The sequence below is a fragment of the Balaenoptera musculus genome, chromosome 10 (genome assembly GCF_009873245.2).
Source record: "Balaenoptera musculus isolate JJ_BM4_2016_0621 chromosome 10, mBalMus1.pri.v3, whole genome shotgun sequence".
Classification (NCBI taxonomy): domain Eukaryota; kingdom Metazoa; phylum Chordata; class Mammalia; order Artiodactyla; family Balaenopteridae; genus Balaenoptera; species Balaenoptera musculus.
The window spans coordinates 23,967,450-23,994,122 of NC_045794.1; the positions used below are offsets into that span (position 1 = coordinate 23,967,450).

Genomic DNA, 26,673 nt, shown 5'->3' on the forward strand with positions numbered 1-26,673 from the left:
GACCAGGGCTTGAACCCGTGTCCCCTGCATTGGCAGGCAGATTCTTAACCACTGCGCCACCAGGGAAGCCCTCTCACTCAGTTTTGTTAATGTATTTTAAAAGTTGCCATGTGATAAGCAGAATAATGTTCTTCAAAGATAACAGGTCCTAATCCTGGAAGCTGTAAATGCTTTCTTATTTGGAAAAAGGGTTTGCAATGAGTAGATTATTCTGGATTATCTAGGTGGGCTTCAAATGGTATCACAAGTATCCTAGAAGACAGAAACAAAGCAACATTTTACAGACATACGGAGGAACAGGTGATGTGACAGAGGAGCAGAGAGTGATTTGAAGATGTTGGCCTTGATGATTAGAATGATATGGCTACAAGTCAGGGAATACTGGCAGCCACCAGAAGCTGGGAAAGTCAAGGAATGGATTCTCACCTAAAGCCTGCTGAGGGAAGCAGCCTTGCTAACTTCTTAATTTCCACCAGTGATACTGATTTCAGACTTCTGGCCTCCAGAATCATGAGAAAATAAATTTCTGTTGTTTTCAGCCACCAGATTTTCGGTAATTTGTTATGGCATCCACAAGAAACTAATATGTGAGTATATGTTTCTATAATCAATGAAAGACTTAATCATAGAGTAGGAAGGGACCCCAGACTTAAGCAATCTGCTCCTCTCTTCTTGTGACCTGGACATGTTCACATTTGCACTTCCCTTCTTACTGCTAGCCACTTGTCTTTTGTGTTGCAGCTTAAATGTCAGCCCATCAAATGAGCCTTATTTTTCTACCCAGTTCTTTACTTTTTCTCCTTATTTTAGTCTTTTTAATTATCTGTGTCATTCATTAAAATTGACAATTATTTTGTTTACTTGTTCTTTGATAAGTGTCACATTAGAAAGACTTCCTGAGGGCAGAGAGAATTGTCCTATTCTGTACTCATAGTACAGTGCCTAGTACATAGTATGTTCTCAGTAAGTAAAAATTGTTGGTATTTTTCAGTTACTTATGGGATAAATTTCCTAGTTTTTTTTAAAAAATTGTTCATTCTAGTATCTGACAGTCTCATTGACTGTATGCAGTATTCTTAGTTTATCTACAGTGTGATGGTATATTCTGATCTGACTTTTAACTTTCAATTTCATTTGTCCTGTTTAGGAGACCAGTTTGTTCAGTCCCAGTGATGTCTATTTAGGTCTGTCACTGATCTAGTCATTCTTAGTATATTTTGCTTTTTGATGATGCAACTTTTTGCCTTTATCAGTTGTTACTGTGTTTTATGATATTTAATTTTGCTGACCAGATTTCTTTACATTTCTCTGAATCGCTTATATAGGCTTCTAATAAAGAGAAGGAAAAATATGAGAATATTTAGAATAGAGAGCCCAAGTTTTATTAACTCATTTATTTTTAAACCTTTAAGTATGTGTAGGTCATTTTACTTTTAAGGGCTTTTGGTGTTCAGTACAAAAAACAAATCAGGCAGCTGGTTTTCCAGTTCTTGGATACTACTTGCAAAGCAGTGTATTGGGTAATATGGGGGTGTATAATGACAGGGTTGAAAGATGGACTCTATCCTCATGGGAGCTGTGTAGTCCATTAGGGAAAATTACACAAGTATAATACAAATTTTAAGGGAGATATTACTCTGTGATTGGGGAAAAAAAATGTTATAGTACTTCAAAGAAGTCAACCCTGGTAGCTATGCTTGTTTTCGGCTAAAGGAGAGGATGAGAAGGGAAAATAAAGATTGTAAAATGTTATGAACTTAATGATAGTGTAAGACGTGATTATTTGAATATTAAGCTGTATTCGGTCATGTTTCTTTTGGTCAGTTCAAATGGGATTTTATTTTAAAGATGTGCCTTACACTGCCATCTTGCTTATTAAGGTTGATATAAGGGAGAGGTTTTCTTGTGGCTAGATAATTCTAGATTTTTCCCTTCAGATGTGTGACATAAGATAGATGTATTAGTAAATATTGATGTTGAAAATTTTGTAAAAGGTTTTGGTTTTGGATTGGCCTGCCCGTCTGTCCTCTCTTCCACCTACCCTCCTAGTCTTGTTCTTGAAGGATGAATGTGAGCTTATCAGGTAGATAACGTCCTTCATGAAAGGGCATTGCAGGAAGGAGACGTGTGTAAGGAGATGGCATATACTATGTACCCATTAAATGTTAGTTGGTTTTTTAAATAAACTTTTATTTTAAAATAGTTTTAGATTCACATAAATACTTCAAGATAGTACAGAGTTCCTTTATATCCCACCCGTATTTTCTTTTATTATTATCATTTTATATTGATATGGTATATTTGTTATAATTCATGAAGCAATATTGATACATAATTATTAACTAAAGTCCATACTTTACTCAGATTTCCATAATTTTTACCTACTGTCCCTTTTCTATTTTAGAATCCTGTCCATGATATACACTGAATTTAGTGGTCATGTCTCCTTAGGCCCCTCTTAACTGTGATGGTTTCTTAAACTTTGCTTGTTTTTGATGACCATGATAGTTTTGAGGAGTATTGGGCAGTTATTTTGTAGATTTTCCTTCATTTGAGATTTGTCTAATGCGTCACTCATGATTAGACTGGAGTTATGGGTTTTGGGGAGGAAGACCACAGAGGTAAAGTGTCATTTTCATCACATCATATTAAGGATACATATTGTCAATCTGATTTATCACTGTTGATATTGAACCATGATCATTTGGCAGAACGAGTGTTTGTCAGATTTCTCCACTATAAAATTATTCTCCTTCTTCCCTTTCCATACTGTTCTTTTAAGAATAGGGAGTTATGCTTTACATCTTTGAGAGTGGAATATCTACATAAATTATTTGAAATTTTTCTACATGGAAGTTTTGTCTATTTTTCCTTATTTATTCATTCAAGTATTTCTATCAGTATGAACTCATGGATATTTATTTTATATACTTTGAATTATAATCCAAGTACTTAATTTTGTTGGACAAATTCTAGCTTTGGCCGATGGGAGATCTTTCAGTTGACTCTCTTTAACCATCATTTTGTGGTGTGTGTGTGTGTGTGTATGTTAGTACTTACTTTCCAACACTACAAGATTCTCCAGGCTCATCTTTATGCTTCCTGCCCAACTCTTAGAATCAGACATTTTCTCAAAGAGGTCTGTATTCTTCTATTAGAGAATGGTATTTGAAACCATCGTTTGGGTGCTAGGTGTTCTCATTGCTATCAGGGTGTGGATGCTTGTAGACTTTCTCAGCTGACAGAGAAAGAAAACACGTGAGTATAAATATTTCTGTACGTAACCATCTTTATCTATATTGAACTAACCATGGCTTCATATTGGTGTTTTCATCTCTAACCCATTACTGCCAGTATCATTCCTGCTTCCTCCTCGCTTATTTGAAACCTTCTCTCCAGCAGTGAGAGATCTGGCTTCCATCATCTGCCATTCGTGGACTTTATTGTTCAATTCCAGTATATACACGTATAGTAGTTTCAGAATGATACTTGAGTACAGTGCTTGTGTACAGTTCCATTTGTTTTTAGTGTTACAGACTACTTATTTCCAAAGATACTTAGCTCCTTTCTCTCCTCAGTGAGCATGTTTTGTACATTTGTAATGCAATTAGATTATTTGATCACATTTTACATTCTATTCTGAGATCTCTCAATTTCTAAATTATTTTAAAATTTTGCATACAGTAAGGTTCATTCTGTGTTATAAAGTTCTGTGGGTTTTGATAGTGTCATGTATGCACTGTTACAGTATCATGCAAAATAGCTTTACTTCCTTAAAAAAATCTCCTATGCTTCACCTATTCAACATTCCCCACCTTTAACCCCTAGCAACCATTGATCTGTTTACCATCTCTCTAGTTTTGCTTTTTTCAGAGTGTCAGATAATTGTAGTCATGCAGTATATAGCCTTCTCAGACTGGCTTCTTTCACTTAGTACTGTTCATTTAAGATTGATCCTTGTCTTTTTGTGGCTTGATGGCTCATTCCTCTTTATCACTGTCAAGTATTCCATTGTGTGGATGTATCTCAGTTTGTTATTCTTTTCCATATTGAAGGACTTCTTGGTTGTTTCCAGTTTTTGGTGATTGTGAATAAAACTTATATGAACATTCTCCTGCAAGTTTTTGTGTATATATATATTATTATTTTTAATATCTTAGAGTCCATGTTAGTTATACTGTACATAAATAATATATTAAGTTTGTACTTAGTAGACCTTATCCTATTCTGAGATATAATTTTTGAAAAATAAATTGGTTTTAGTTTTAATGTTTAGAATAGAACCAGTCACATACTCTAAATAGACAGGCTTCAATAATATTTGGTTATTTATAATTAAATGTTAGTTAATAACCTTGGCATTATAAATAAATATGATTTGTAGGCAAAATTTATAGTAACATGGTAGTAAGACTCCATTAACCCTAAGGGGAGTACCCAGTTGGACTCTAGGGATTCAACAGGGTTAATGAACTTTAGGAAACAAAACAATTTCTTACTAGGGTCCAATCAGAATCAACTTTATTATTATTTGTTTAATTATGAAATATTTATATTCTGCTGTATGTGGGGAATACAAATGGGAGCAAGACATAAACTTAGGCAGAAAATAGAGTAGGTGCTGTTGTTAAGCGGCTACAGATAAAAAAATTCATTTTTAAAATAAAGTTTATTCATTCAGCAAATAATGATTGAGCAATTATAGTATGTCAGCCATTGTTGATGGGGATATGATGATGACCAAGAGAAGGGTATTTGATGAATAGTATTGAAAAGCTTTGAATTAAAATAATTCGGGTAAACAAAATAGAGGACCTAGCAGTAGATCCCTGTACATACAACAATGTTATATATGAAAATTCAATTTAGGAGAATGGAGGTAGGTTATTTAATAACTAGTTCTGGCACATCTGGTTATCCCATTTTAGGGAAATAAAATTGGATCCCTATCATATACAATATACAAAAATAAATTCCACATGGAAAGCATAATAAAAATTGTGCACTAAATATAGGAGATTACATGTGTATTCTTGGGGTGAGGGAGACATTAACCACCATTAAAAATCTATAAACTATAAAGAAAGAAAGCTATATTTGACTTTATGAAACAACTTTTGAATGAGAAAATATAGCATACGAACAGTGGGTTTGATTAAAATATTTACAGTGCAGAGGAAGGGCAAAATGGATATCTCTTACATGAAATAACTACTTAGTTATTGCCAAAAAGGGAGCAAACAACAATACAGGAAAATTAGTACAAGATATGTAGGAAATCCAAATGTCCAACAACATATAAAAAAATGTTCATACTCACTAGTAGAGTAATGCAAATTAAGGTAACAATGTAATATAACTTTATATCTATCAAACTGCCTCCTCAGCCCCTACCCTTCATGGAAAAGGAAAAAGAAAAAGAGAAAAGGACCAACAATAATCTTTTGCTGGCAGGAAACTAAGGGAAAAAGCTATTTTTATACTTTGTTGGTAGAAAGATGGATTAATGGAGCCTTTTTGGAAGATGATCTGACAACATCTATTAAAATTAAAAATATACTGTATATACTAGTTGACCTAGCAATCTCATGATTTGGAATCTAGCCCATAGAAAAATACCTCCACATATAAAAGTTTCTGTACAAGCATTTGTTTGTAGTGGCAAAAAACCAGAAACAAAGTACATATCTATTGGTAGAGGAATGGCTGAATAAATATGTATTTATTATATATCTAAAGGATGGAATCCTAGTAGCAGTTAAAAAGAATGAATCAGATATATACCACCAGTAGACTAGGAGGTATTTCCATTGGGTATTATGATGTGAGAAAAAATAAGGTAATGAAAAATGTGTGTGACATCCTATATTTTAAAGAAAATGCAGTGACAATACCATTATGTATGTAGATGTGTATATGAGAATACATAATTGGATATGATTATATGAGAATAGAGATACAGGCTAGATACATATTAGGTTGTTTACTTGGACTGTCTGGGTCAGTAGATGGGTGGCACTGTTGTGTGTGAAAGGAAGGAAGGTATATGTGAGATAGGGGACCACGTTCATAAAGGAAAAAGAAAGACTGGATTAAAAACAACAGTTTTTTGATGGTATGATCATACTTATGCTCTAAAGTTAAAATTATATATTTACGTATTTATATCTATAAACGACTTTTTAAAAACTGCATGTAGTGGTGTTAATTAGTATACCTCCTTTGGAAAGTGATTCAACAAACTTCATCAAGCAGTGTTCATAGTCTTTGAGCTAATCATTCTGTATCTGGGAGTTTATACTAAGGCCTAAAATAATAAAAAGTTAATGCATAACGAAGTCATTGTGTTGTTGGCTCTATATTAGGGAATATGTTAGATAAACTTTAATGTTTAAAAATAGGAAAATGGTTAAATTGTCATGTTGATGGACTATTATGGAGGCATAAGTAATACAGTCATGAAGAGTACAGTTACAAAGCCAGTAATGACTTAGAACTATATTAATGGTGTAATATATGAAAAAGAAATTTATAATTTCATGTGTAATTTAAACACATGTATATATTTGAGTACTGGAAGTGAATAGGATAAAATGAAAACAGTATGTAGGGCATCATAGTGAATTGTTTTTATCTTGTTTTGACAATAAAATTCTCGAGAAAAGTATAGTTCAAATATTGCAAAGCAAAATTTAGAAGAAATACTCATTAAAAATTAATATCTAGCCCTATAATAGGTGTTCTTAGTGATAAAATAATTTTTAAGTATGCTTTAGGCATTTGCAGACTGCTTAACTTTGGAGTTCAATTGAGCATCTTTATCAATATCCTAAAAATTTCAGTCTCTTCATGATTTACTAATGAGAAATCTTTGGTTTCATGTACCATATTTCTTACTAGGAGAAAAATGTTGAGTATTTGGAAATAACATAGTTTCATACTTCTAAACTTATAGTATTGATATAGATTCAGACAGCCAATTCTGTAACAGCTTAGCTATTGTATTTTATTCAATTATTTGATGACTGAAACCTTTAACTTTTTTTTCAGATTTGAAGAGTATGTATGAGGAGTAAGTAGCTGAGATGTTTATTACATATTAGAGGAGAAAGATAATTTGCTTTTAATTTCCTATCCTATTTTGAGGGATCTTTCCAAATCTCTCATATGCTTTACTTTTTTGTGTGTTTGTGTGTATCTTACCTCACATTAGGTTTTATGAGAGTTTGTGCACTTTATTTATCTGGTGTGGGTTCTCTGAATTTTCTTGGTTTGTGTTTGTTGTCTTTAATTAATTTTGAAAAACTCTCAGCCAATATCTCTTTAAATATTTCTCTCTGTTTTCTCTTTTCTTTTGCAATTTTAATTACACATATGATAGGCCCTCTGACACTGTCCTGCAGTTCAAGGATGGATACTTTTTTCTCAATATATGTTTGTATGTGTTTCAATTCGGATAATTTCTGTTGATCTATTTTCAAGGTCACTGCTTTTTTTTTTCTGTTCTGTGCATTATGATGATAACCCCATAAAAGATATTTCCCTCTCTGATACTGTGTTTTTCATTACCAGCATTTCCATTTTACTCTTTTTAATAGTTTCCATCTATCTGTTGATAGCCACGGTATGCATGTTTTCTACCTTTCCACTGTATTCTTACATTAATCACAGTTGCTTTTTTTTTTTTAATTCCTGTCATCTGGATCATCTCCTGGTCTCCTGGCCTGGTTTTGTTGATCTCTTTGTCTCTTGACAATTTTCTTTCTTTTTTGTTTGTCTCATAATTTTTGTTGCTGTTTATAAAAGACTGAGGTAAATAGTATTTATGCCTCAAAATGGGCACACCTCTTCTGTCAAGTCATTGGTGTTGGTGTTTCTAAAACGTACTAAATTAATGCATTATGAACCTAAGGCAGTTACGTGATAAATTGGTGAGCCAATTCAAAGGAAAATACAGTATAAGACAAAACATTTTAAAAGACACATTTAGATTTTATTTTAGTAAAATACATACTTTAACTTTTTTAAAATGTGTGGATTTAAAAAAAACTTTTCATTTTGAAATGTTTGTAGATTCATAAGAAGTTGCAAAGATAGTACAGAGAAGTCCTGCTTACTTTTCATTCAGTTTCCCAAATGGTTATATTTCATGTAACTGTAGTACAATATCAAAACCAGGAAGTTGATATTGGTACAGTGTGTGTGTGTACAGTTCTGTCATTTTACCACAGAACCAATATCAAATCAAAACACATAACTATTCTGTCACCAATAAGATATCCTTGTGCTACCCTTTTATAGTCAGCCCTACTCCCTCCCTCCCCACCATCCCCAACCGCTAGCAACCACTAATTTGTTCTCCATATTTACAATTTTGTCATTCTAACAATGTTATATAAATGGAATCATACAGTATTTGACCTTTTGAGATTGGCTTTTTTTCACTCAGTATAATGCCCTTGAGATCCATCCAACTTGTTGCGTGTATCAGTAGTTCTTTTCTTTTTAATGCTGACTAATACTACAGTGGCATGGATGTGGCACAGTTCGATTAACCGTTCGCTTATTTTAGGACATTTTGGTGGTTTCCATTTTTTGACTGTTAAAAACAAAGCTATGAACAATTGTGTACAGATTTGTGTGTGGACATAAGTTTTCATTTCTTTGGGAAAAATGCCCAGAAGTACAATTGCTAGATCTTTTGGTAAGTGTATATTTAACTTTTAAAGAAACTGACAAATTATTTTCCAGAGTAGCTGTGTCATTTTACATTTCCACTATCAGTGTTTGAAAGATTTAGTTTCTCCACAGAATGGGAGAAAATATTTGCAAACTATATATCTGATAAGGAATTAATATCCAGAATATATAGACAGCTCCTAAAACTCAACAATAAAAAACAAACAAGTAGATTAAAAAACGGGCAAAGGTTTTGAGTAGACATTTTTCCAAAGAAGATGTACAGAATGCAATAAGCTCATGAAAAGATGCTCAACATCATTAATCATCAGGGAAATGCAAAATCAGTTGTAATGAGACACCACCTCACAACCATTAGGATGGCTACTATTAAAAAAAAACAAACCAGAAAATAATAAGTGTTGATGAAGATGTAGAGAAATTGGAACCTTTGAACACTTGGTGGGAATGCAGAATGATACAGCTGTTGTGGAAAACAGTATGGCAGTTCCTCCGGAAATTAAAAGTAGAATTACCGCATACTCTAACAATTCCACTTCAGGGTATATATTCAAAATAATTAAAAGCAGGGTCTTGAAAAGATACTCGTACACCCATGTTCACAGCAGTATTCTTCACAATAGCTAAGACATGGAAACAACCCAAATGTCCACTGACAGATGAATGGATAAGCAAAATGTGGTACTTACTTATAATGGAATATTATTCAGTCTTAAAAAGGAAGGGAATTCTGATATATGCTACAGCATGGAAGAGCGTTGAGGACATTATGCTCTGTGAAATAAGCCAGTCACAAAAAGACAATTACTGTATTATTCCGCTTACATGAGGCACTTAGAGTAGTCAAAATCACGTAGACAGAAAATAGAGTGATGGTTGTCAAGGACTAGGGAGATGAGAATGGAGAGTTATTGTTTAATGGGTACAGAGTTTTAGTTTGCAAGATGAAAAGATGGATGATGGTGATTTCACAATAATATGAATCTACTTAATACTGCTGAACTGTACACTTAAGCATGGTTAAGATAGTTAATTTTATGTTGTATTTATTTTACCGTAATAAAAAAAACAACCATGATGATACTGTTAACAACTTTATGCCAACTGTTTTTTAAAGACTTAGAAGTAGACACATTTCTAGAAAAATATTACTTACAAAAAATGAGGGAGAAATTAAAAGTCTGAATCATCCTATAATTATAAGAAATTGAATCTTACCACAAAGAAAGCAACAAGTCCAGATGATTTGCTAAGCAAGTTTCTACCAAAATTTTAAGAAATAGGTTATTCCAATCTGATGCAATCTCTTTTTAATTAATAGAAAAAGAGGATGTTGCCCCACCTAGTTCTGAAAGTCCTACGTAACCCTGATATCTAAACCAGATGAAGGCATGACAAGAAATGAAAATTACAGATGTATTTCACTCATGAATGTAGCTGTAGAAATCTCAAACAAAATATTAGCAGATGGAAACCAACATTGTAAAAGAAGAAAAATGCTATCACAAAGTTGGGTTTTTTTCAGGTATGCAAGGATGGTTTACTATTGCATGATCTATAAATGTAAATGATGACATTAATAGATTAAAAGAGACAAATCATATGGTAATGTCAGTAGGTAGAAAAAAAACATTTGATTATCAGTGTAAGTTCATGGTTAGGATGCTTAATAAATTAGGAAAAGAGGGAGATTCTTTAACCTGTTGGGACTATTAAAAAAAAAAAACAACAGTCATCAGCAAACATCTTTTTAAATGGAGAAATATTAAAAACATTCCCTTTAAAAACAGGAATGGTATAGGCATGGATGTTATAACCCAATCTACTGTTTTTATTGCTACATAACAAATCATCCCAAACTTAAGGGCATAAAACAACTATTTTATTATACTTATGGATTCTGAGGGTCAGGAACTGGGACACTGCAGAATAGGAAGGTTTGTTACTGCTCCACCCTTTCTAACGCCTCAGTGGGATGACTTAAACACTGGAAGTGGCTTGATAGCTAGAGCCTGGAATCATCTAGAAGTATCTTCATATATCTGGTGGTTTGATTCCAGTTGCTGGCTGGGAACTCAGGCAATCAGTTGGAAAATTTGCACGTGGCTTCTCCGTGTCATCTCTTCAAGTGGGCTGGCTTGGCTTTTCTCATAACATGGTAGCTAGGTTACAAGTTGAACAATACAGGGACACAAGACAGAAGTTGCATTTTTATTACCTAACTGAGGAAGTCACACATGTTAATTCTGCTGTGCTGTGTTGGCTGTGGAAGTCATAACGATATACATAGGTTCAAAGGGTGAAGACAGAGACCTTACAGCTCACTGGAAGGAATATCATCGTTTCATTCTTAGGAGAATATGTGAGTTAGGAGGTATTTTTGATACTGTCTTTGAAAAGTATAATCACCACATTACCTCTTCTACGTAGCATTTTATTAGAGGACATAACCAGTGCTTTAAGATAAGAAAAAGAAATTAGAGAATAAGAATTGGAAAGAAATAAAACTGTTGTTATCTGGAGATAATATGATCATTTACATATAAAATCAAAAGATGTAGATAAATTATTAGATATGAGTTTGGCAAAGATGACTGGATATAAGATAAATATACAGAGTTTAATCGTATTATACAACAGCAACAGACAACTAGAAAATATAAAAGAAGACATTAATGTATCATAGAATATCAGTATCTAAGAATAAATCTAACAGGAGACATATGCAAGACTTCTTTAGGGAAAATGGTAAGAGTTTATTAATAGGCATTAAAAAAAGATTAACCATGGTATATCTTAGTTATATAACATGTTTACAGACAGGATGGTTCAATATCATAGATTTCATTTCTACTGAAATAATTCAATAGCCAGAAACAGATCCACATATTTATGGAATTTTGGTATGTGATAAAGATGGCATATCAGATTAGTTAGGAAAGAAGTTACTATTCATTGAATGTAATCGGAAAAATTATCTGTTTGGCAAAAAAAAGAAAGAAAGAAATTGGATCTGTGGTTCTACCATATACAAAAATTAAACTGAAGATGGGTTAAGTACTTAAATATAAAATTTTAATTTTATTTGTGGAAAATACAGGTGTGTATATCTTTTTAAACCTAAGGATAGGAAAAGATTTAAAAGATAAGAGTATAAACTGATTAGTTATTGTAACAATAGATTCAATTAACATTAAGAATTTTTGTTCATCAAAAGCTGCCTTAAAGAAAGTGAAAGACAGGTTATAAACTAGATGTTTACAATATACACAACTGACAATGATTAATATAAAAAAATCATACAACTCAAAAAGCACAAACAACACAGAAAAATAGTGAAAGACATAAATAGGTATTTGATAAAAGAGAAACTACATGTGATTAATAATCATATGAAGAAATTTCAACTTTGTTAACGATTGGGGAAATCAAATGAAGTACACAATGAGATACCATTTAAAACCAAATGTTGGAAAGTATGTGGCTTCACAATACTTTCATATGTTGCTTCTGCAAGTAGAATTCGAGCAACCATTTTGGAAAATAGTTTTTCATTATCTTGTGGAGCTAAACATAGACAAACCTTAAAACCCAGTGATTTTACTTATAGACATACACCCAAGAGAAATTCTGTGTATATACAAAAGTAGATGTGTTGGAGAATGTTCATAGCAGTTCTGTTTTCAGTAACAAAATATTGTAAGCCACACAACTGTCTACTGACAGGAAAGTGACTGAATAAACTGAGGTATATTATAGTAGTCAAAAGAATGAATGGCAGCTAAAATGATATTAGCAACATAATATTATGTGAAAAAGTTAAGTTCCCTAAATTTATGTCATGGGATACTCTTAAAGAATAGTTAAAATAAAAATAATCTGCTTTTTTGTAGTATAGATAAAATGGAACTTCATTAACTTGAAAGCAAAGGAATGATGAAAAATAAATTTAGGATTGTGAGTCGAGAGGTCCAAGGAGGGGTTATGTGTAATTTCTTGTTTGGATCTTCAGTTTTATGCTTGGTGGTGGGTTTTCATATCCTAATTTTATTTAAAAAAAAAAAAAAAAGAATAAAAAATTAAAAAACCCCCCAGACGCCTTGAGGCAGGAGTATGATTGATAGGGAGGATACATGTAGCTAGAACAAAGTGAGTCAGGGGGAGTTATAGTTGAGGTCAGAGAGACACTTGGGGGCCTCTAATTATGTCTAGTAAGAGAGTAAACAAATTCTTAATCAAGAGTGTAAAGCTGTCTATGGTTAAAGTATCTGAACACTGAGACACTGAGTTTATAATTTCACTATTATCTACCTAAGAGTGTCATGCTTATTGTATCAGAACAACCATGTTCCAGTTAGATGAGATTATCAGATATATCTGTCCAGATAAATGAGACCTCACTATAAATAGAAAAAAAATAGACGAGCATATAACACTATGGAAGATATGAAACACTTTATTAGAGAAAATTATATTTGTGATCTTCTGCACTTTATAAAGTTGTCAACACTGATTTTACTGTGTTGTTAACTAACACTTTTCTCTATTGCTTGTTGTATAGAGTACCCTCATAATATTGCCTTAATATTGTGATGTAATTGTAGGCTTTTTTACAGGATACATTTTTACTTCTAATCATTAGTGCCAATGCAATTCACAACTTTGTCTTCATGTTTGCTTTGCTTACATGGTGAGGCTCCAAAGTTTGTGTCCCATAGAGGCATGGATTTGTCACTCTTGTTTTGAAAGATTTGGAGTTGAGATTGATATGATGATAGTTTTAGAGTTTAAAACTTAATTGTTTTAGAAAGAGTTACCCAGTGTGATGAACGAATTGAAGAGAAAAGTGACTGAAAGTGAGTTCTGGTAATTTTCCGGAAATAGTGGTAGATATTTGAATCACAAGGATGGACACCAGAGGAGAAAGGAAAGAGGAGCGAGGAAACTATTACAGGACTGAATGACATACCTGGCTATAGTGTAAAGTATAAAAGGTAACACGTAGTTTCTGCATTCTGGATAGATTAAAGAATGATAATACTATTGACCGAAAATAACAGATTTAGAATAGAAAGTCTTTTGTGAAGAAGAAAGGAAGTTTATTTTAGCCATAGAATAATATATTTAGAGGATCTCATAATACAGTAATAATAATGATTGCAGTTTATGGATATGCTACAGATGAGGATGGTAGGAACAGCTAGGTTACACAGATTCGTTAGTTCATGTTAAGAATTTTGACTGCATCCAAAAAATGATGAGGAGCCATTGAAAAATTTTAAATAGATGAGTCTTTAGAAGAATCACTTGGGTAGTGGAGTGGAGGATGGAATAGAAAGGAGCAAACTGGAAGCAGAGAACTATTTTGAAGGCTGATACTATAAACCAGATGAAAGATAAAGGTGCCTTAACTAGGAAGAAAGTATTGGTGATTGAGTACATGCATTCTAGAAGTATTTAGGACATAGGATTTGGTGACTGATTGGATGTGTGGAGTGAGAGAAGGAGGACGCAAGGATGACTCCAGGTTTTTGTCTTGGTCAACTGTGTTGTAGATGGCAGTACCAATCACTGGGTAAAGGAATCCTAGAAGAAGAGTTAATTTGAGGTTGATGGGAGAGATCTTGAGTTCAGTTTTGATTGTATTGAATTTGAAGTACCTGTTAGATGAAAGAGAAACTAGTCAATTGTCTGTGGGTTATGACCCACAGCCATCAATTGTCTGTTGGGTTTATGGATCTGAAGCTCAGGAGATGGATCTGAACTAGAGATTCCTTAACTTGTTTGTAAATGAATCTGAAGGAATGAATGAGGTAATATAGAGAGTTTATTTGAAATGAGATAAAAAGAGGGGCTAGATTGGAGCACTTAGAACACTAACATTTAAAGGGTAGGTAGAAGAAGAACCTGTAAGGGGGATTGGGAAGAAGCAGTCAGAGAAATAGGAAGAAAGGGAAGAAGTATGGTTGTTTTGCAAACCACGGATTGAGAGTGTTTTGAGAAGGAAAGCCTGGTCAAATGCTGTTAGTGTTCAAATAAGACAAGGAATTGAAAGTGTCTTTTTGCATTTAGTGAAAAGGAGGTAATTGGTTGCAGGCATGGGCTGTAAGAATAGAGCATCTATGATGTTGAGTTGTGAAAAGGAGAGGGCTGTGGTTGGAGAAGAATGTAGTTGAGGGTGGTTTTGCTTTTGTTTTTGTTTTGTTTCATTTTTAAAGATGTAGGACATAGAACATGTTTCAGTGTTAATAGGAAGGAGCCAAATAAAAGGGGAAAGTTGAATATTTAATAAAGAGAGGGAATGGTTGAGAGAGCCAGGTCTCAGAGCACAGATGAGGAATTAGCCCTAAGTAGGTGGAGGGATTCCTTTTTTCTTGTGAGCAGAATGAAGTGGAATAGTTGGGTATAGCTGCTGGTAACTATAGTTTTGGTAGAAAAAAGTTAAGGGCCTTCCCTTAAAATGCCTTTTGTTTTCTCTGTTTAGCAGGAGGCTTGGCCATGTGCTTTGATTACTGAAAGGAATAGACAGGTTGGAAGTTTGAGGAGAGCGGAAAATCTTTGAAATAGCTTTGGAGAATGAGGGAAGGAGGCTCAATTAGAGAAAAAGTGGGTGTGGTAGGCTGCACTGTGGACCAGGTTGAAGATGGGAAACCTGCATTTTATAGTGAATCCTTTGATACTTCTCAGCAGAAGACAGGCAGTTGGGTATTGTTGGTGGTTCTTTGTGGGAGCTGTTATCTCTTGCCTTGTAACCAGTCCAGATTCTGAAGCTATTGAGATGTAGAACCAAGAGTCATAGGAATCAGAAAAGTGGCTCTAGTCTTAAAAGTTTAATGTAAATGTGGCATGGACTGAGGCTGAAATGAGGTCTCCTACAAGTTCTCTCCTGAATTAAACGTACCCGTAAGCTAAAAAACATGTCTCCATGCTAAGAAAATGAAGTTTTTCTCTGGTGAGCTTTTCTTATGGGAGCTGGACCAGAGGAAGATTATATTGTTTATGGGCACAAAGTTCCCAGTGAGGAACCCAAAGAACTTGTACCGTGCATGCCTGCTGACCTGTATACATTAACCTCACCTGTAGAGAACATATGGATGTCCTGCTCTCATCATTCTTCTTATTTTTTTCCTAGAGAGAAGTAAAGAAGGTAGAGAAAGGGACTATAGTATTTCTTTAGTCTTGTTTCCTTCTATCCAGAGAAGGCCTTTGTCCTTTTTTAAAATGTGAGAAGAGGTGATGTATGTACCCCTTAAGATTCATTGAGGGTTGAGATTTTGCCAGATAGAAGGAGTGTAATTCACAGAGTGAGAATTTTGAATTGACAGCAGGATAACCATATGAAAATATTTATTATTTGGTTGGGAATATATGACTGGCCCCAATGAGGTGGTTAATTCTGGAAAATTTGGGTAGAGCATTAAGATTGAGAGTGAGATATGATCAGAAGACCATCAGCTGAGGGAAAGATTGCTGTTACGGAGTTGGAGGAGGTAGAAGAATTAACCAGGTTGGAAAGTAGATTAAGCATTTGGAGAATCTAAGTGCTTTTTTTTCCTCATCTGCTGGGACATGTTAATTTCCTGAATGAAGGTTGGCAAACACAAAGACTTAATTGATAGCACAGATGAAAATTACATAAAAGAAAATGTTTAGTTATTAGAATTAGTTCTGGTTGGGGTGTTTTCCTATCTCATCATTTATGAGTAGAATATTTTTCAGGTAGTGAATATACATCTCAGTTATTTTTTTTAACTTGTGATTATATTTTGCCATTGGCAGTATTATTTATAGTATGGTAATAATTCTGCAATTTGGCTTCATATAGGAAGTTTCAAAATTATCATTAGCCACGATAATAATTGGATAAGAGAGTGGAGTGTGGCACTATAATTTCTTTTAAGATATAGACTCTCAGGCTCATGCCTTAATAAAGGTAGAGCTGTTGTAGTGCTCAAACTCCAATGTATTTTTCTTGGAGAAATAAGAGGAAAAGGGAAGTTACGGAGGAGCTATTAGTAACTCATTTGCTTTCATTCAGTCATTTATTCCAAAAGCATTGATTCAAAAATATTTTTTGAGCTCTTAATATGTGCTAGGAACTACATAGTTCAAGGTCCTAGGGAGTAAAAAGAAAGGTTAAGAAATGGTCCTTACATTACCTTGGAAGAGCTATGGAAATTCAGGTAAACAAATAATTTCCTTGAACAGATAAGCTTGAAATTCTGATTTTATATGATTAGACTCTTCCTTTTAGTTCAATCTTAACGGCTGTTCATTTTTAACCTTAACTAAGGGTATGTGTGTGTCTGTCTGTGTTTATATGTATTTCCTTTGTTATGTTTCCTCTTACCAATTTATATTTGCTTCAGACTGTCTGAAAAAAAAATCACCTGTCTGTTGCTTCTAGGAAACATGGCATGAAATAGTCTCAAATGGAAAAATATTGTGATTATGAGGATGTTGGTGAGCCAGTAGTTTTCCAGATGGGATAGCAATTGAATTAAATGCTGAATGGACAGTGTTAACTAGTAAGGCACTTCGGGCTAATTGAATAATCTGGATAATCTTTGGAGATTGTCTTTTCTGAAGTCAGTTACCTAAATTGTCTGTTTCTCTGTTTGGTGTTTTTTGCATTTTGTTTTGAGCAACTTTGGTGTCTAAGATACACTTTTACATTTCGTATAAATACTTATAATATGGGAACATGTTATAAAGGAGACTAACATGACATTTTCATTTATTCACTGATTAAATGCTAATTTAAAACATTTAAGCCTTCTTTTATAGTTTGTTCTGAAAAAAAAAACTTACCTTGAGCTTTCTTTTTCAGAGTAGTATTTTGATGGAAATAATGGGTAGCTGATTCATTGTGCCATGATGTTTTTTATGCTGTCGTTAAAAAAATTCAGTTATGTGTGACCAGAGTTTAAAGTTGTAAAAGGCTTGTTATGACCCACAGCCATCTCCTAATGCCCTCTGTTCTTTTCCAGCCTCTCCATTTCTTGCTTTCTAGAAGCAAGATGTTCAGCATATATAGCTGATTCTTTTAGTGTTTACCAGTGAATCACAAAATAACATGTTTATTATTGCTACTTCTCGATTTTTAAATTTCATACCCATCGTCTTTCCATTATGGAAGATGAGGCTTTAACTGTCTTTTACCAGCCCCGCTGCCTCATACCACATCCTTCATCTTCTTTCTCTTACCTCCCCAATATGGTTATATTATAATTTTGGTGCAGTTAGTTATTCATTGTTTACATTATTATGACCATGCCAGTACTATTCACAGCTGAAAAATATAGTATATAATGTTTACTTTTCCTGTCCAACACATTATTTTCTCACTGTTTTCTTTTGGTTAATTTTCTAATCACTAATTCAAGCCTAAATTTTCCCCCAGTTGTTTAATATTACTCTTATGACGGTAAAACAGAGACAGTCTATTAATTTCATTTCCTTGAATACATCTCCCAGGAGCTTTCTGCTCTGCTCCAATTTAGACTGGTTGCTCTCTCTTCTTGTTACATAGATGTCTTGGGAACTCACTTCATTTTTTCTGGGAGAATTCCCTTTGCCTTTCACTTTAGTTGGATTTCCTTTTTCCTAATCCTATGTCTTCCTCATGTCTTATTCCTTTGGTTTACTCCATAGAGTGTTTGGGAATTTTTTTTGAGACTTTGCTGGTGTGAATATGCCTTATGCCTCCCTCAACTTGATTATTTGTTGGTTTGGCTGATGATAAAGTTCTGTGCTGTAGAATTTCCCTCACAATTTTAGAAGCATTGCTTCATTGTTTTTTGCCTTCCAGTGATACTCTTGTTAAGTCTAATGCCATTACATATATTCTTTATCCTTTGTATAAAACCTATTTTATCTCTTTAGAAGCTTGTAGGATCTTCTCTTTTTCTCTGCTGTGACTTAGTGTGGGTTTTTACTTCTATTTTCTTAGATACATGAGGAACCATTAAATCTGTAAATTGTATACTTTAGATTTAGAAAATTTCTTTTATTATTATTTTGTTGATGATTTCTTATCTTTTGTTTTCTCTGTTCTGTCTTTCTAGAATTCCTAATAATTAAATATTACATATTCTAGACTGGATCTTGTAATTTTCTTATATTTTTACTCTGATTTTCCATTTCTTTTTCTTTTATACTTTTCTTTTTAAAGGAGATTTTCTCAGCTCTATTACCCAACCTGAAGTTTTTCATTTCTTTAATCATTTTTAATTTCAAGACCTTGGTCTTGTTTTACACCCTCCCACCCCCCCAAAAAAAATTAAAGCTTCTTGTTCTTATTTCATGAATGCCCTGTCTTCTGTTCTCAACTCTCTGAAGGTATTAGTTATAGTTTTTATTTTTTAGAAAAATTTCTCTCCTATGTAGTCTTTGTTTATTCCATTTTTTTGGTCTCTATTTTTCATATTAGATACTTTCTTCATATCTTTGATTGTCCTTGGCAGTCTGCTCATCTGTAAGAGTGAGATACTAATAATAAAGTAGCATACACTTACATAATGATTAAAGTGTGTCAGACATTGTTCTAAGTGCTTCATCTATTTTAACTTATTTAATCCTCATAATGACTTTAGGAATTGGTTACCATTGTTACTATTCCTTTCTGACAGATGAGGAAACTGAGTCATAAAATGTTAAACAACTTGCACAGTGTAACACGGTAGGTAAGTGGCAGAGCTAGGATTTGAGTCCAGGCACCCTGACTCCATAGTCCCTTCTTTTAACCATTATACTTACTTTGTCTCTTATTGAAATAAGCAGCAAATTGGAAATTCTGTGTGTGTGGGTAGGGTTTGTCAAAGTAGTGTTACCTGAGTGAGCTGTTTCTTTGTGGAACTTCTGATGAGGTTCTATTTCATGGGTTGATTAGATTCACTAGAGAAGAATCTTCTAATTTGCTGTTCAGAGGTTGAAGCCTGGCAAGTGGCAGTTTGGTTGCCAAGTGGTGAAAGAAGACTGAGGAATGCGTCTCAAAATTTAATACAACTTTGACTTAGTCACCTGTCTCTGGTCTTCCAATCCAGAGATTCTTGGTTTTACCCTGTCCAAGGAATAAACCTTCAGTTTTCTTCTGTGATGAGGAATTGTAAATTGCCCAATTGTGCAGATTCTGGGAGGGGATCTTGGAATATATCTGACTGTGACTCTTATTTTGAGTCTCATCTTTACCCAACTTTCGGTGCTGACCATTCTTGAGCCTTTTGTGGTTTCTGTGATGTAAACGTGATTGATTCTCATTTTCCCCACTGGTAGTGTAAGGTTCATCTTCCTTGTATTTGCTTTCAGTTTTTTTTTTTTTTTGCAGTTTTTTCATTTTACCTACTCTTTGACCCTGTGTTTATGTGAAAGCAAACAATCAAATCTTTGCTTGCTATCTTTTAGGAAAAGACTTGAATAAGATGGGTGTTCTTAATGTGCCATTTAAAATTCTCTGCTAAGCCTCTTGAAATAAATCTCAAATGTCTCCTTTTACCTGAAGCATTTCATGGTGCTCCAACTAGACATTTCACCTTCTGAAAATCTTTTTCTCCCTCCTTGGATTTTTTTTCTTCTTTCGTTAAGACCCTTTTATATTTCATGTTATATTTGCATGCTTTTCTTGCACACTGCCCTCCCCTCCACACCAGGCCGTAACTCCTTGAGGACCTTGAGTGATCTCTTCTATAGAGTTGCTTAATAAAAATGTTACATTAAGTATTGTGTATATGTTTTTCTTGGGAAATATCAGCAATATATTGAATACTGAGGATAGTTAAGGAGGGAATTAATATAATAGTGCAACAGAAGAGATTAAATTCAGATGTAAAGAAGCCTGAGAATTGTTAACCCTAGATATTATGAAATCTTTCAACATAACAAAGTATACATCTCACCCCCTGCCATGACACAAAAGAACGAACTGCATGATCTATCAATTTTTTGGCCAGGCTCATGATTCTATAACTTAGATGACAGATATATTTGGCATTGCTATATTATATTTGCAGTTTAATGGGATAATGTTAAATGCTAGAAATCTTCTAAAAGGTTTACAAATGCACGGTAGATAAAGCAGTGTGCTCGATGTATTGGACTAGCTAAATCCATAAAGAAGCCCACATTTGTAATATTTCCTTTTAAAAACTAATTTTTAGTTTTTGTATTTTGTAAAATTGATTTTTACAAATCAGTGTTGTTAATTTTGCTTCCTCCTGCTCTTTAAAATGTTCAGAAGGAAACAGAAACTATTTCAGAATTTGAAACTAAATTATTCAGAGAAAGGCTATTGCTTTAAAATAATAATGTTTATTTCTCTAGTACTGTATTTTAAGAAACTCAGGACACATTTGTCTTTTAAAATATATTAATATTTCTTTGAAAATAAAGTACAGGAAGACTAATCTGCATTTTAATATGTAATAGTTGCTGGGGTATGTAAAGCATCCATGGTCACTAATACGTTCTTTTGTAGAGCTAAATCAGTACTTAGGAAACTGATGGTATTTGGTTCATTACCACAGGCAAACAAGCTGAAATGATTGTTAGGCATGGGTATTTGTTTTTGTTTTCAAATTCTCTGGCACCTTACAAATAACTTATTGGGATATGACTTACTAAAACACACATAGAAGCATTACTCTAAAAATTCCATTATTTTGAAACCATGTTATTTGGGTACAGTGTTTGTAGATGCTAAAAATATCTTTTAATTGTCTCCTGAGATTCGTGGGACACATGTGGAACACACAAACTTGGTGTTTATAGTTTGACTCGGTTAATTCTCAGTATCTATATCACTCTTCTTTCATAATTTCTTCGTGAAAAATGTAATCACATACAGATTTCTATTTGCTTGCAACACAGAATTAATGTGAATTCCATTTCAAACTAACCACCATCAAAAGTTTCTGAAAGTCTGGTTTATATTTTTTAAGTGTATGTGGATGAGTTGCTTAGCTTTGATTTTTGGAGAAGTACATCTTTTAAAAATTTTTCAACAGATTGTTAAATTGTGGGTAATGGTGACAGTACTGGTGTCATATTCTGATTAATTTAATGTAGTCCCTTTTTATAATGTGTTTCTGTCTACATATTCCTTATAGTATCATTACCTACTGAGTTTCTGTGAAAATAAATTTTCTTTGCCTATTAAAACAAAGCAATCCTTGAGATTGTTTTTTACTGTTTATTTTTCTTTGACTATCTTTGAGTTTTAGGTTTGAAGGCATTAGTATTAATTTTAGTGACAAGGCAAAGCATGGCTGTAGATAACTACTGCTTTATAACTCAAAGCAAAATGCCTTAGAAAATACCTTTAGAATTAGAGCTTAGCATATGATTTAATTTGCTTAGCTGTTTTTTTTTTTTTTTTTTTTAGAAGTTGGAGAAGATTGTTTTTCTGTAATCAAGTCCATTTAGTATTACTGGGTCAAGAACACTATAATTAATATTTGAATATGTTCACTTTTGAAAGATAGAAAAGGAAACCAGTTATTGAACAGAGTATCACTTCACAATTTATTGTGACTTTATTTTTTGTTTTACTGTATATCACCTACCTATTACTCATTTTACCTTTCCAGGTTTTTTAGTTCTTTCACTGTTTGTTAGATAAAAGCATCTCCCTCTTATTCTTTCTTTCTTTCTTTTTCTTTTTTTTTTAAAAGCCCAGGCACTCATGGTTTTATCCTTTTATTTTTATGATGTGCATTAGGACAAAATAAAGCATGTATTATCCCACTGCTTGTGTCTCTTACATACTTTAAGGGTAAAGAAGAGAGGTATTCTGGATATTCGCTTGTGTTTTTTTCTCTTTCCTGGTCTCCATGAATACATGACTTGATTTATCTTGATCAGCCTAGTAACTTGCTCCACATTTTTCCAAGAGTGCAAAGCAGTTTCAGCTAAAAATACACATATCAAAATGCTCCAGAAGCTGTGGCCACAGCTCAAAAATGCTGATCAATTTTGAAAATCTAAATCAACCTCGGCCATGAAACCGAGGGAAGAACCTTTGTGGTGTGGGACAGATTTCCAAAAACTCACCACAGTCCTGTTCTTAACTGGAGTTTGTGCTGATGTGGCCAGGCAACTGAGGAATAGATGCAAAAAGCAGGAAGCATTATTGAATTGAGCTCTGGTGCCAATTTGGGAAAAGCAAATTAAAATGTAAAAGAATATTTTTCCACTCCTGGCGTCTCAACATAAAATGGCAAAATACACGGTTGCTGAAAAAGTCACAGGAATTGTTAATTTTGCCAGAATGGCTAATTTTGCCAAAAAACCTCAGTCTTTTTGTGTTAAAAATACATATGCATATAGTTAAAGTACACTTTTTAACCCAAATGAAATAGTTTTAATTTATAAATCAAAAAAAAAAGTCAAAATGTATATATACCTTTAAGTGAGAGAAGTGTTTTGACATAAATGACTGTGTGTGTGGGCTTGTTTCAATGTCTTCTGTTTTTCAGGTGCACTTAAAGCATGGATGATGATGATTTTGGTGGTTTTGAGGTATGTGCTGTTATTTACCTTACTTTGCTTATGTAATTGTTTTAATTTTGTGGGATTATAACAGAGTATACTAAATGTATTATTTATCATTGGTGTTAATGATTCTTTCTTGATCATTTTGAATATAACTCTGGAATAAAAAAATGAAATCAAGAAAAATTAAAATATATTCCCTCTGAAAGTTAAAACTGATTTATTGTTATTGAACACTTGGTCATGACCATAAGAATGGTTTAAATTGAGGTAGTTAAGTACTACTAGTGGAAGCAGTAAAGAAGAAGTTTGAGAAATTGTCTGCAGATGATTTTGCTGGGATACATGTCTATTAGGAAATACTTGTGAGATGAGGGATGAGTATTGAAGATCTGTCACATATTTTCATGCTTACACCTGTAATGAGTTGATTTAGTATATTAAGTACACGGCCTTTTGGTGGCTTATAGAGCTAATTAGTATGTTTGCGCTGTTGGATTATTCTCTTAGGTTTTAGTTGGATGCTTTGTAAGGAAATTGTTAGCTGAAGAAGCACTGTCTTTTCCTTAATCCTTTTCAGTGTGTGTTCATTTTATTGAAATATTTTGTAACCCAGTTATTTTTATGGAGCCAGTATAGTCTTGCAGGAAAATCTCTGGATTAGGAGTCAGGATGCCTGAGCTCAAGTCCTGGAACTACCATCAAGTGAGCTCTGTGATTTTTGCTTTTTTTTTTTCTAAGAAAGACCTTTACCTAATTTGGAACTTGGTGAAAAGGAGATTGTTAGAGATAGGGACTGTAATTAATGATGTTAATAAGAGAAATGAGATATTAAGTATATATCCAGTGCTCTGAATGTCATGAAAGAATAGTGTGCATTTAGGTTAGGATCATTTTCTCTTCTGTTGATCTTTAATAGCTGTTAATATGGAGATATTTAGAATATGAACTTACCTGTTTTCTTCATTTCATCTAACACTGTGTTTTGTTTTAGCACATTTGTATATTTCCTGTATTTGCTTTAGTATTTTGGGTTTTGTTGGGTGACTGAATCTTATTTATGTTACTGAATCTTATTATGTTACTTGATTTATTATATCAGAGAAAAAAGAGTAGATAGTGTTCCTTAGAGTAACAGTTATACTTCAATGTATATTCAGTGGATCTATTCCTTTTAATATTATATAGGTACAAAGTTAACCAGCCATTCCAATTTAATTATGGTTGTTAGGGTTCTTTCTTTCTGCATCCTGTTATAGAAATATGGAAGGTCTCTAACCTTGGGTATATAAACCATGTTTATTTGTCATAGTTTGTGGAGAGTAGCTACTGTATTCTACGTCACTTAGCTCCTGTGGCAGATTGCCCTAATTGACTTCTCCTTGGCTGACAACTCAATGCAGAATCCAAATAGAAATTCTGGCTCTTTTTTTCAATGATAATTTTGCTGTGACCTGAACACTTAAGAGAGAGAAAACTCTGCACTCTTACCCACAAACTCAGCATTCAGTAATTGACTGCCTCATAGTTTTAAAACTGTTTAATAGGAGGCTTTAATTTAAATGTCAGCTTTAGGAATTCTCTAAATGTTGAATGCTAGTAAGTTCAGCTGGTAGATTATTCAAGGATATGGATGAACCCTATTTCTTTAGATTGATCTCTTTCTGGTCTTGTGATAATTAATGAAAAAGATTTAGTCTCTAGACTTTTGAAGAAAAATGGTGTATTTTTCTTATTTACATAGGTAAACGCTGTGGTAGTTAGTTTAGAATACTTAAAGTTCACAAATGAAAATGTGATTAAGGATATATGAAATTAAATTTCATTGGCAGGAGATATACTTGAGAAAGGAAGGAAGAGTTTTACTCAAAGATATAGAGCACAGACACTGGGGGTAGTGACTAGTAGTGGGGGGTGGTAGCACTGAAGACTGAAAAGCAATTGAGTATTCAGAGGAAATTTGAAAATGTGTGGGGTATTACAGAGAATTACATTTGCAGAATTGGGAGGCTTGATTGCTTACATAGCATTTATACTTTTCAGATTTTCTAAAATAATTTTGCCTTTGTTTTATAGGCTGCAGAGATTTTTGCTGGTGGAAATGGTGAAACCCAAACTACATCTCCTGCCATTCCTTGGGCTGCTTTTCCTACAGGTACTACTATAGAGTAACTAGGAATATTTTTTTCTTATTCAACATTTCTGTTTTGCTTTCTTTTGAAAGCCCCTTTCCTACCTTTGCACTTTGCCTTCTTTGATCTGAAAAATGGAATGACCCAAATTTAACATAGTTTTTTTCCATAACAAATTATGGATTGCGTAACAAATTCTGCAATGGTGGCTTGAGGCATGATTCCAAAAATGATATCATGAACATTAAATAAAATTAAAGTACAATTGACATTTCCAAATTTGTCTTTGTTTTAGGAAGGTGAGGTGCCAACTAATTTTTTTAGAGTGTCCATTTCATTAATTAAAGACTCCTTCTTCTTAATATTTTAAAAATATTATAAAAATGATTTGTCATCCCCAACAGTATTTAAATTTAGAAGTTTTTCTACAGGAAAATCATTCAAAAGTATTAAGAATTAAGCCATCCAGGAAATTAAATACAAAAATAAATTCCATTATTGCGAGGTATTTTATGGAAGACCTAATGTTCAGTATTAATATAATTCTGTCTAAATAATACTTTGCATTTTCTTTTTGTTCTGCCAAATCATTGTATAGTCAGGAGTCGAAGATGAAAATATCATTCTTCAACAGCTCTGCCTCATCTTAGATTATTAGAGTTATTCATTCTACAAATATTTTTCCAACACTTATTATGCATGAGATACTGTGCGGACATGTCCTTTACTTCAAGGGCAGGCACATACATATTTGTAATATGAAGCAGATTTGTGATTTGGGAAGAATGATGATTTCGTCATCCATTCGTTTAGCAAATGTTACTTCATGCCTGGTATGAGTCAAGTACTGTCCTTGAAGCTGCGTATATATCATTGATCTGGGCTTTGAAGGATGCATATAATTTCAATAGGCAGAGATTGGAATGGGGAAAGATTCTGAAGGGAGAAAAATGCTTGGAATAAAGGTGTAGATGTGGGAAAGAGGATGGCACCATTAGGATGCCCATTCTTTTTGAAGGCTTTGTATGTGTTGTTTCCTTTGCCAAGAATTGCTCACCTTGCTTCCCACTGCCACTATCTTCCACTCCCTTATCATATAAACTCGTGTTTGTTTTATGTGTCGTTTCTTACTTTAATGTTTCTTTTTCTGGGAAGCCTTCCCAGAGAACCTTCTCACATCTATGTGCACCTATTTTCTGGCTTTCATGTTAGACTGTAAGTTTTGTAAGGTACTATGTCTGTTTTTCCTATTGTTATGTCTTAAATGCCGAACATAGTGCCTGGCTTATAGTTGGCCCTCAGTAAATTTTGTAGAAAGAATAAAGAAAAAACGAATTAATGAATGAATGAGTGA

General features: G+C 33.4%; 1 protein-coding gene across 9 annotated transcripts in view; it reads left to right on the forward strand.

Annotated features, from left to right (window-relative positions):
- The window catches only part of CCDC91 (coiled-coil domain containing 91), a 371,740-nt gene that overhangs the window by 67,576 nt on the left and 277,491 nt on the right, over positions 1-26,673 (forward strand). For 8 of the 9 annotated variants that reach the window (XM_036866036.1, XM_036866034.1, XM_036866032.1 and 5 more), the window contains exons 2-3: positions 23,172-23,214; positions 25,264-25,342. In XM_036866036.1, the coding sequence (XP_036721931.1) occupies positions 23,185-23,214; positions 25,264-25,342 (109 nt within the window). In that variant the 5' untranslated portion in view covers positions 23,172-23,184. Of the gene's footprint in view, positions 1-11,426; positions 11,449-23,171; positions 23,215-25,263; positions 25,343-26,673 lie in introns of those variants that run through there. The other variant, XM_036866038.1, reaches the window with a different exon arrangement.